The 12362-nt window shown below is 30.5% G+C and overlaps 1 protein-coding gene across 1 annotated transcript in view; it reads left to right on the top strand.

The window, feature by feature from the left end:
- LOC129959927 (cell growth regulator with RING finger domain protein 1-like) overlaps nucleotides 1-12362 on the top strand; it is a 32723-nt gene that overhangs the window by 1225 nt on the left and 19136 nt on the right. Inside the window, exon 2 of the mRNA XM_056072830.1 lies at nucleotides 3835-3971. Within this exon, the coding sequence (XP_055928805.1) occupies nucleotides 3835-3971 (137 nt within the window). The remainder of the gene's footprint in view (nucleotides 1-3834; nucleotides 3972-12362) is intronic.

Genomic DNA, 12362 nt, shown 5'->3' with positions numbered 1-12362 from the left:
TACATAAAGATGATTCACTTTCTTGTTGATTTTCTCATTCTTTAAATACTTAGAATTCAGAATTGATAGAATACAATCCTTCAATTAAAAAAAAAAAATCCACAGTACAAATATCTTCATCATTAAAGCCAGTTTTAACTTCATTTAGAAATTTATGTTTTATTTCTAACAAGTATTAGAAGGTGATATTCCAAGGACTAAATTTCAGTCCTATTCTCCAAGGCTTAGACATTATCGGAACGTTATTAGGTGGGCCTTCTACAGAAAATGTAGGTTTTTAAAGTTAGAATTTTAAAAAAAAATCCGTAATTTTTTTGAAATTAATTTATATTGTTCTTTTTATACTACCTTCTATCCTCATATAGTTGTTCATGTTCTTTTTTATTATTTTTTAAACTTTCTTTTGCAATTGAAATTTTGAACATGCATGTAACAGAAAATACACTTTTATGAAATATCTCTAAAATTTAAACTTTTTATATATGTATGCATAAAATTTTTATAGATTAAATTAATTACACTGATTGATCATCTAAAATGCTTTATTATAATTAGAAAACAGTTTCTTCAATTATTAATTTGGTCTTTTTTTTTTCATTTTATTTTAAATGTGCTCAATTTTTCACTAAAGATATATTGTTCTCTTTTATTCATAGTAGTTTTATTCAGGATTTCAATGACATCGCTTAAATACACTTCTAATATATCATCCTTTTTGAAGAAAACATGAGTATCATTAGAGCATTTCTGTACGAACTGTATTGTAAATTCATTAGAAGACTTGTGATATAATCAAAATGCATAAAATAAAAAGCTTTTTTTGCCATCTAATTTAATTATCACATAGTTATTTGTACTTATTTTTGCACTACTTATGCCATTTCTCATTTCTTCTTCATTAATATCTAAACTTTGTTCTAAATCCATATCTGAATATTTGAGCTTATGTTTCTCATTACCTGAAAAAATAGTGAAGATAAAATTTCTGTTCTGACATAACAAGTATAATCTTTATAAAGAAAATTGCTGAAAAAAATCCAGATGAGATAAAATATTAGCAACTTAGATTTCTTTTAACTTCATATATTGTATTGTATTGATGAGTTATTTATGTATTGTAAGAATTTCAAAAGAGAATTCTGAAATACTACCATTGTTGAATGTTCTTTTATGCATTTTAACCCTTCTTTTCCAGTTTTTTTGGCCAAGTTTTTCTTTTCTCCTGATCACTCCTTTTTTCTTTATTTGTGGTCCATTGATAATAACATATTTGTTCATTTTCTACAAAATCCTGAAATTCTGTTTTTTTGTCCTTGCATTCTGAGCATTTTCCTTCAGATAATCTTCAGTCCCCCCCCCCTTCCCTCCCAGATAACTGCCTTCACAATACTTTGTGGAGAAAAAAAAGTTATCTTCAAATAATACATTTTTTCACTAACTGTGAGAAATTCTCCTAACGACATGTATTCCTAGTTTGAGCATTTGGAGTAACAATCCAAAATGTTCTACAATGGCAAAATAATGCACAGGATATTTTTAATTGTGGATATTCTAAATGAAATTTCATACGAAGGTTTTTTCAAAGTGTCATTCAAAAACCTTTTTTGTTTTTTTCTTTCTTTTTGGTTATAGTATCTTATTTTTTTCATGGAATAAGTCTGCCATTTTCATCTTTTTTCCTAAAATTGCTGAATAATTTTCTTTTGTGTTAAAACTCTTTTGAAGTATTGAATGAAATTTATGTGTTCTATGTGAAATTAGTGATTGTAAACAATAACTACATTTATAATTTTTTACAATTCTTCCAGATATTTTTTAAATAAATCTTTTTTTTCCCTTTAAATTTTTTTACATTAAAAACTTTTAGCAATTTAGCAGACTTTTGTGCTATTACTCTTCCAAATAGTAATTCTAATTAAATTTTTAAAACAGGTCTTTGGATTATCTTCAGTAACACTTCTTTATTCTGTAGCATTGTTGCTGATATTTATTTGCTTTTCTTGTTATTTCAGCTAATTTCATTTCAAGACATGTTATTTTATTTTTTTAGTTCTTTTAAATTTTTTTTCCTTTTCTGCCTACTTCTCTTTCTTTTATCTTCTAATTCTCTTATTTTATTTGTTGTATAAAATTAACAACCTGTATTTTATTTTCATTTACTTGCTTTTTCCATTTGGCTGTTTCTTTTCCCTTCATTCCATCATACTTTTGAGGACCTTATTAAATTCTTCCACTGTATTTTCTCATTATTTCTTTTGCACTTTCAGTTATTTTTCCCCTTTATTATCCTAAAAAAAAGAAAACCATAGCAAATACACATACATTTAAGGTTAAAGATTAAGATAGGTTAAGATTTTGTTTCATAAAAATATTGTTTTAATGGATTTTTAATAGGAAAAAATAAGAAATTAAAAGTTACAGGTTTGAAAATTTTGTCAAAATAAATTTTTATAATGACATTTAGAACTTTTTTTTATGTAAATACACCTATATATTATATTAAGATCATAATTTCAACTAATTAAAAATTAATTAGTCTTAAAATTGACTTTTAAAAAAGTTGTATTCTCCATTAAATTTGCATTGCAATGGAGGATTCATATACAGAGGATATAAATTGTTATGTTTTATTATCTACATCATGTTGATTTAAGGTTAATGCATCATGCTGATTTAGAGTTTATTAAAAAAAAAATGATTTTCTATTACCTAAGAAAATAATTTTAGTGAAGAAAGAATTCTTACCTTTTCAAATCAAGAATAGAGGATACACAATGTTAATTACCTATTTTACTTCAGAGAGTAATGAGTTGACAATATTCTCTTTAATGTCGACAATACTCTCATTTGTGGGAAATTCTCGTACTTAATGGCATTCAGAAAAGAGGATACAAGAGAGACTGTGACTCTAATTGAAAGAATAATTAATGTTACATTTTTCTTTTCTTTTGTAACAAAATTCATTTACACTATAAAAAAAACCTATCTAATAACTGAGATTACTCTATTAGATCCATTATTTATTTTTTTGCATTCAGTAAATAAGTGAAAGCATAAATGGGAGAAAATATGTTGTGACATGTAATGAAGGCATACAAGTATACCTCTGTTCATTGAAAAAAGCAAATAAAAAAAAACATCATCAAATTTTATTGATTGTATTTTAATATTCGTTATAATATTTAAAATCTCTTAAAAGAATATTTTAAAATAATTATTTCTAAAACTAACTACCACAAACTAGAAATAGTGCATTTTTTTTGTAGAATGACCCTGGTAAGTGTGGCTGGCTAGACGTTTCGAAAACAAATTATTAGAATATAAAAAAAAACCAGGCATTGAAACTTTAAGAAAATATGTGTGTGTAATCAAAGTTAAAAAATGAGGTTACAGGTTGAATCCATTCAATTGAGTGAAACATAGAGTGGAAGTGATGCAAAAATCGTTGTTAGTGGTCTGTCAGATTACAGCATCCCAATTAAGGATTAAAAAGTGTACAATGTGTTATCAGTGTTGATATTTTTTTAATGTTTGTATCAGTTTTGAAATAAATCCCAACAAATTAAAAAAATTATGAGCATAAATAATTGCTAATAGTCAATGTCATTATTTTTCTTTCAATTAATGTATTGCCTCATCTACAAAAATGTTATTTTCAAAGATTTGTTTTTTAGCATTTTCTTTTGTATTTACTGCTGATTCTTTAAATCATCCTTTAAATGGAAGGGACAATATTATATAATTATTTTATTTATATTAAAAAAAAAAACCCATTGAATAAGCTGTAAAATTCAGTGAATGCATAACTTTCTGTTTTTTATATATTATTTTTAGGTTGGTTAGCTTATACTCTCAAGGCCTGGAGAATGGAGGCATTCACTATGTTTATACAAGAAGAGTTGAACTTAAAATGCAGACTATTCACAATCCTTTTTTGTTTGAAGTAAATCTTCATGGGGCAAATTATTCAGGTAAGATAAGTTTTAACCATCTGTAACCATGATAATTATTATAACTATCCAATAAAGATTCTGAAATTATGGGTCTTGACTTAATTGGATCCACATTGGAGAGGTTCGATAATGATGACGGACCTTTTTTTGTATTTTAAAGAATTTATTGTTTCTCCGCTTTCGGGAGTTGGATTGAGCCTTGCCTTTCGGCGTTGCTGCTTCGTCGATGATGTTACAAAGACTGACCGTTTTTTACATATACCGCTAGAGGGCGTTACAAGTGAGAGGCGGGGCAACATGCTTACGTAACATACTCCCGCCTTGAAATTGCACAATTTCAATATTCAGACACTATATGAATTTCACACATAATAAATTCGACAGAATTGTTACAAAAAATGAATAAATGTAAAAACAAATTAAAAATACTGAAATAATTCTTAAATATAAATTTACACAAAATAATACTGAAATAATTCTTATATACACAAATTTATACTATTGAGTTAAAGTCTCTATATATTATTTACAATCATATACACCTATAAATCCAATTAATATTTTGGGAGTAAACATATTTGACTAATACCTCTTTTAATAACACCATTCAAAACTCTTATTACAAAAACTTTGATTAAGCCATCTGAACCTTTTATTAATTCTTTAATTTCCTCTGAAAATTCAGAAGATTGCACCTTGCTGACCATGAAGGTGGATGCTGCTTGAATTTCCATTATTATTATTTTACCCTTTTTACATTCAGAAGAACACTTCAAATGATTAATAAATCTGAAAAGATAACTTACAATTTTAGTATAGTTGTTACTTAAATTTAAAATATTCAAATAAAATTATTAGAAATATTAGTTGGTCAATTCAATTCACAAAGAGTTTTAACTTCTTTCATAAAGTCATTATTTGTATTACAATTTACAACATCATTTTTATGGGGAATTTCAGACTGTAGAAATTGTGGTCATTCCAATTTAGCTTTTGTTGCCAGAGTCTCTGAAGAAACATCTTAGCGCTAGTTATAATTGGGCTGATAAGACCCAAAGGATCAAACAGTCTTGCTATGACTGAAAGGACTTCCCGCTTTGAGTAATTGTTATTCAAACTGACAGTCACTTCAAACGTGAAAATGTCTGATGTGGGACGCCACTGCATTCCGAGCGTTTTGACTGTTGAGTCTGGAAATTCAAAATTTAAGTTTTGATTGTTCCCTAATAATTCAGGATGGTTTGAAACCCATTTGTGAAGTTGCATGCCTCCTTTACTTAAAAGTTCTATTAACTGCTGTTGTAAAGCCTTGGTTTCTGATAAGTTATTTGAACCAGTTAAAATGTCATCAACATAAACATCAGTAAGAAGTGCTGCAGATGCTTGAGGAAATTCACTTTTTTCTTTCTCAGCTAATGCCTTGAGTGTTCTGGTGGCTAAAAATGGAGCACATTTTGTTCCATATGTCACAGTCCGTAGTCTGTATGTTTCCACAGGAGAACATCTGTTAGGTTTCCACAGAATTTTTTGCAGGTCTCTATCTGCTTCTGCGACCAAAATTTGGCGATACATTTTCTTTATATCTGCACTAAATGCAAACTGATATGTTCGGAATCTTGGAATGATGCACAATAGTTCCTGTTGAACTGTTCCGCCGTTCAATAAAATGGAATTAAGTGAAACTCCATTGCTAGAATTTGCAGATGCATCAAAAACGACACGCAAGGATGTTGATGTGCTCTCTGGGCGAAATACTGCATGATGAGGAATATAATATTCACTATTGGCAATTTCAGGAGAATCTAAAATTCTTTCCATATGATTTAACTGGAAATATTCATCCATGAAAGCCTTGTATTGTATTGCCATTGTTTTATTTTTATCTAATCTTTCCCAAAGTAAATTTAAACGCCTTTCCGCCATTTCCTTTGAATCGCCTAGTGTAGAACTTTTTTCTTCAATTATTGGTAATTTAACATTTTTTCCGGTACTATCTCTCTTATGAGTGGAAAGAAAATGTTCCTCACAGTAAGTTTGTTCATATGTTTTTGATTCAACTGAATCATCTGTATTATCACCAGGAAAAGATTCTAAGTTAAAGAAATTTTTAACAGAATTCTCCAGATTATCATTTTAAAAAATTAATCCAGAAAAGAAATGAGAATTTCTGCCGTTGATTGTTCCCGTTACTAAATATCCGAACACACTATTTTGTAACAAGAGTGAATTATCATATGATCTAAATTTTTTTGCCTTCAATAAATCAAAGAACAACTCACATCCGAGTAATGCATTAATTTCACTAGGAATATGAAAAGTCTCATCCGCAAGTTTTATCTCACTTGGGAAGTTAACTTTTGAGATATCAATTTCATTAGAAGGAGTTAAATGCGTTATTTTAGGCATAATTAAAAATGATACAGTTCTGGAAAAATCATTGTCTTCATTAAAAATGGCAGTGGTTATTTTATTTTTAACGAAGAATTCTCCTCCGTTAATACCAGAGATGGATGCATTAACCTTTTCCCGCTTCAAATCTAAAGAATTGGCCAAATCTGCAGTTATTATGTTTACCGAACTCCCTGAATCCAACAGGGCTTTTATTTTTTGACCAAATGCGTCTTCAATAAATAACTGCGCGGTGCATAGAAGGTTTGAAGATAGTTTCGAGTTACTTGCAAGCGCTGACTCAGCCTCAGGGGTTAGTTTTTGGGGGAACCTCGACGAGCCAGACGGTTCATTGTTTACATAAAGTTGCTCCCCCGCGTCTGGGGGCGTTACCTCTGCTAGGCGCGTACTTAAGAGTTTAGGATCCAGATGTATCAAAGAATTCATTCATTTTCGATTGGGTCTCCAGCCATGGAAGGAGACGGACGTTCCGATAGCAGATGCTCGAGCAATCTCTCAACGAGCAGCTCAGGCAGGAATCGTAGAATTATGGTAGTAGGCTTTAATGGTGATGATGATGATGATCCCAATTCTCATAGGGGAAGCAACAATTCAAGGAATGTTGCAAAACCCAGGGCTTGTAGTTTTCGCAGTGACCAAGTTAGACAAGAATACTTGGAATACATGAAAACCCCACGCGGAAAGGAAATAGCTAAAGAAATCGAAATAAGAAAGGCTAGGAAAACCACCAATGATAACTACCCCAATTTTGAAATTAACCTAGCTGTAAAAGAAGATAACCAAATGGAAGTTGAAAACACATCCCAAAACAAACACAAAATTGACGAGGATTCCACAGAAACCTTCCAACAAGTTAACCCCAAAAAAGCAGCTAAGACCAAGAAAATAGAGGAAAATGCTGAAAACATGGACACATCCAACAGATATGAAGTACTCAGCGAAAACCAAGAAAAATCTATTAACAGACCCGCTGCAATAAACATGAAACTATCAAGCAAATACAATACTACACTCCAAGAAATCCATAGGAAATTCCCCCAAACAGAAAATAAACTCATCAGAAATATGATCGCAATCTACCCAGCAACCGAAGATGAGAGAACCCAAATCATAGAACTCTTAACAGAAAAACAAGAAGAATTTATCTTATCAGAAAACCAAGATGAAAGACCCTTAAAAGTTATTATTAAAGGACTCCCAATTAACGCAGATAAAGAGGAAATCAAAAAGGAAATTGAGGAAAGAAATTACGTTATCAACAGAATCTCCCAACTTAGAAATTACAAACAGCAGTCCCTATATCCCATCTTCCTGTTGGAAGTCAAGAAAACTAAAAATGCCATCAGCATATACAATGAAAAATCCATCCTCCATCTAAAAATCAAGATTGAAAGTTACCAAAGAAAATCAACTGCAACAATGTGTTACAACTGTGCTGGATTCTACCACTCTGCTAGAAACTGTAGGTTAGCACCCAAGTGCATCAAATGTGGTGGCAAACACGCAACAAGAGACTGTAATATCACTGAAAAGATCACGGATCCAGTATGCGTTAACTGTAATGAAACTGGTCACACAGCCGCCTGGAAAGGATGTCCCAAATTCCCCAAACTGACAACTATTAATGGAAGACCCTCTTATGCAGAAATGATGAAGAAAAACCTTAGAAAACAAGACTCTCAACCCCTTCCCCCACCACGAAAACAGAACCCGGAGCCCACTTTGACAGCAGCTGAAGAACTCCCCTCTCTCCTAGAAACCTTCCAAATACTTAAAGATCTCAGAGAAATACTGAAAGAGTTCCCAAAACTAATTGAAGCAGCCAAGCTCGCAAAGAAAACTGAAAATAAAGAAGAAAAAAAGATGATAATCCTGAACGCACTGATCGGCTAAGTCCCACCAAAAGTTAAGTCAACCCTCTGCAATATCCCAGCTTTCTGGTTGGTCACCTACGTACAATAGTTTATCCCTCACCGAGCTCCGAAAACCTTCTGCATCACCCTCTCCCACTCCCCTGATAACCTGCTTTCCTATTGGCCGAGACAACTCTCCCACTCTCCCTCACCTTCAAGGACCAAATTTCGCTTGAAGATCCATGCCACTTGCTCTCCTTCCACCATTGAGTCAAGACCCATCACAGTTATCATGGCAAAATACTAAAAGTCAAGTTTCTATCAGTTATGTCATTTAAGGGGATAGTCCTACTCCAAGGACGGGTACCACGATAAGCTTACATCGTGAGGACGTGAGATGTATCAAAGAATTATGGCCTGATTTTTGACAGCTTCGGCAGAGGAATGTGGATTTGCAGGGTGGCTTATGCAATTTCAAACAGTTCTTGCAAATGTTATATTTTTCTAAAAGCTCGATTCTTTTAGTAACACTCAATTTTAAAAATTCAGAGCATCTTTGTAAAGGATGTTCAAATTTACATAAAATACATGGCTTTACATTACTTAGTTTATTCGCATCATGAAGAAAGTTTTTTGGCTTATTTATTGCGCCTTGAAATTCCTTGTGGAACTTGCTATTTTTAGGGTATTTCCCTAATTGATCGAGTACCATCGCTCTTGATTCTAAAAATTGCAAGAGCTCCTTCAATGAAGGTATTTGTTTTGATTGGATGGACATTTCATATGCCTTTCTACTCTCTTTGTCAAGTCTTTCTAATATTATATTTACTAATATAGCACTTGTTAAGTCATTACATTCTAAATTAAAACTTTTGAAACCTCTTAGACTTTTATTTATTGTGTCTGTGATATTTCGTAAGCCTTTTGCAGACTCAAAATTTAATTTTTCTAGTTTTAGCATATTTCGAAAGTGAATATCAACAACTGCTCGCTTATTTTCAAAGCGTTCTTCGAGAGCAGCAAACAGTGACTCAAATGTATCGTCACTTGTTTCTATAAATTTAGCTTCACCACGGAGGGCAGCTTTTAAATAAAATAACTTTTGATCATTCGTTAATTCGATATTATCGTTTATTAGACACATAAATTGATTTTTGAAATTACTGAATTCTTCCATTTTTCCGTAAAATAACGGTAAGGGAATTTCCGGAAGTTTCGTTTTTAATTGAATATGATTGATATAAGCGTTCAAATTTGAATTTTGATCATTTATATTATGAATTACATTTTCGTTAACATTATAATTAGAGAGTAAGCATTTCAAACTTACCTCTAATTCGTTTCTTTCTTCTTCGATATCCAACATTTCTTCATCGCACTTCTGGCTAAGTGTTTCATCTTCGTCGATTTCTAAATAATCCTTGAATAAAATTTCTAATTCTTGTTTTATTTCTTCCACAATTGCCAGCTTTTGTTGACAGCTTAATATGAACTTATTTTCTTCTTCATCCGTTGAACTATTTTCAACAAACTTTTTAACACTTGTCAGTTTTGCCTTTATCCTTCCACGGATTCTATTTAACTCTTTGGCTTTTTGAGTTGTATTTTTCTCCATATTTTCGCTAATTCGTCTCCGGATCGCTAGGACCAGAATGGAGAGGTTCGATAATGATGACGGACCTTTTTTTGTATTTTAAAGAATTTATTGTTTCTCCGCTTTCGGGAGTTGGATTGAGCCTTGCCTTTCGGCGTTGCTGCTTCGTCGATGATGTTACAAAGACTGACCGTTTTTTACATATACCGCTAGAGGGCGTTACAAGTGAGAGGCGGGGCAACATGCTTACGTAACACACATATTTTTATTTTAGGATTTTTAGAACATTGACATGTATGTGTAAGAAAAGAAAGATAGCAAATCTTCAAGATTAATAAGTAAACAGGGTGTATAGTTTAAAAAGTGCCTTAAAAACTGCTTATTTTTAATGGTCTTTATATAAAGCCTTAAAAGTGTTTTTTTTAAAACTATGTGCTTTTCTTTCTGAAGGTTAAAAAAAAAAATGCAATTAATCTGACATCAAAACTATTATGAACTTAAGAAGGGTCATGTGCAAATTTTGATAACACTTTATAATTTGTAGAAGTTTCATTCTTTTTACTGCTGTATATAGTTATAACTTGTTAACTGATGAAAGACATATTTGATGTGGAAACATAACTTTAAAATGATGCTTGCATGTGCTTGAAAATTTATAATTTTAACTATTTCATAAATTTTAATCATTCAAAAGTTCTTATTTTTTTCATTTTAAGAATGATTAATCTAGATAACTCACTGTAAACATTTAATGAATTATTAAAAATTAAGGAAATTTTTAATTTATTTAAATTTAAACAAATTTATTTTCAAAGCAAGTGCTTAGATTTATTTATTTGTACTTAAAGAGAATTAAAGTTGAAAATTTATTAAGATATATGTAGATATGTAAAAAAAAACTTAATTTCCAAACTAATATACCAAAATGTATTAAAAACTTCAGAATTTAAAATAGCAGAATAGCACAAGAGGCAACATAGAACAAAAATTATTTATTTCAACAAAATATTCTCTTGTTAGCGAATATTGACAAATATTGTAGATATGTTGTCTAATGTGATCAAGTCAAAATGTCTTCCTTTTCTTTCAAATGCTTTTTGTATGCCCAAAATAGTTGCTAAACACAAGATGTGAGCATCTGAAAAAAATATCTAATTTTATTTTATTCAGGCAATAGCAAGAGATTTTAGTAATTAGCAGCAAAAAGCTTAATGTAAATTAAGCATCTGCATCAATTTTGCAGACAATCAATAACTGAATTATAACAAAAAACTATTTTTCTGCAGAAAAATTTACTATACGTATGTAATCAATTAAGTTTTAAAAAGAAATATTAGATATGGTTTACTTAGAATTTGATACATAAGATTACATTGAGATACGCTGAAAAGTAGTTAGAAAAAAACTTAAAATATATCTGGCATTCTAAATGATCAGCATTTGTTATTAAATACAAGTATTTTTACTAGCAGCTGATTTAGATTATTTTTCAGAAATGCTTAAAATTAAATCTAGAATTCCTGACTTTTTTATGCAGCTACTTTATTTTATTTCAATACTAATATTTCTGGAATAATTTTGGCGTCTAGTAACTTCTCAGTGGATTGAAATGGAGGTAAAGATTTTAATATTTCTCTTCTGATATAGAAAATCTACTAATTATTATTTTTGATAGATTTTAACAACCTCCTTCAATATTTTAAAATTGGAATTTTAACTTTTAATGAATGATTAATTATAAATTATTAAATCAGTTGTTTCCATGAATTATGAAAAATAATGGTGAAACTGACAGCTTACATAAAAATCAAAACCAAAATGTATTTTTAGCAGGAATATATTCAGTTCAAGTATTAAAATTTTAAGATGAAAAAAATTGTATGTTGTGGATTCTTTAATATTGTGTTAGACGGATACATTAGTGACTGGGAAGTATATATGCCTAAGGCTCTAGTAAGGAGGAGGGGAGTAAGCATGGAGACAAAACAAAGTGTTTTGTCACTTTTCAGTGGAAAATATAATGACAGAATGAAAAAACAAACAAACTAGGTTCTATTTAGTTTTTTTGCATCATTTGTGACGAATGGGAGCGAAGAAGTAGCAATTTGTCTAGGGTGCCGATTACCTTCATAATACCATTCTGTCTGAAGTGAAACTTCAAGTAATTCTTCTTGTTCAAATGTTTAGTAAATTCTTGGTTCAAATATTTAGATGAATAGATGGGCCCAACTATAAACGTATATTATTATAAAGTTACAAAATTATATTAAGTTAAAATATTAAGGAATTTATAAAGTTAAAAAATTAAGAAACGTTAAAAGACGAAAGTTTTTAATCAAGTACTACTCACAAATGAAATTATGTGCAAACTCATTCCATATCTCTTAGGAATGTTACTTTAAAAAAAAAAAATGCCATCAAAGCAGGGTTCACAAGACTGACTAGCGCCAACAATGATTATAACTGCTGTATGATATCTCCTGACCCTTAGGGGTGCAACACAAAAGGGAAGGGATTTTAAAAGGTAGTTAGGGCTCAGCTGGAAGGTTCGAG

Source organism: Argiope bruennichi, chromosome X2 (genome assembly GCF_947563725.1).
Source record: "Argiope bruennichi chromosome X2, qqArgBrue1.1, whole genome shotgun sequence".
Taxonomy (NCBI): Eukaryota; Metazoa; Arthropoda; class Arachnida; order Araneae; family Araneidae; genus Argiope; species Argiope bruennichi.
The sequence above is the reverse complement of the archived record's forward strand: the minus strand, read 5'-3'. Positions and strand labels throughout refer to the sequence as shown.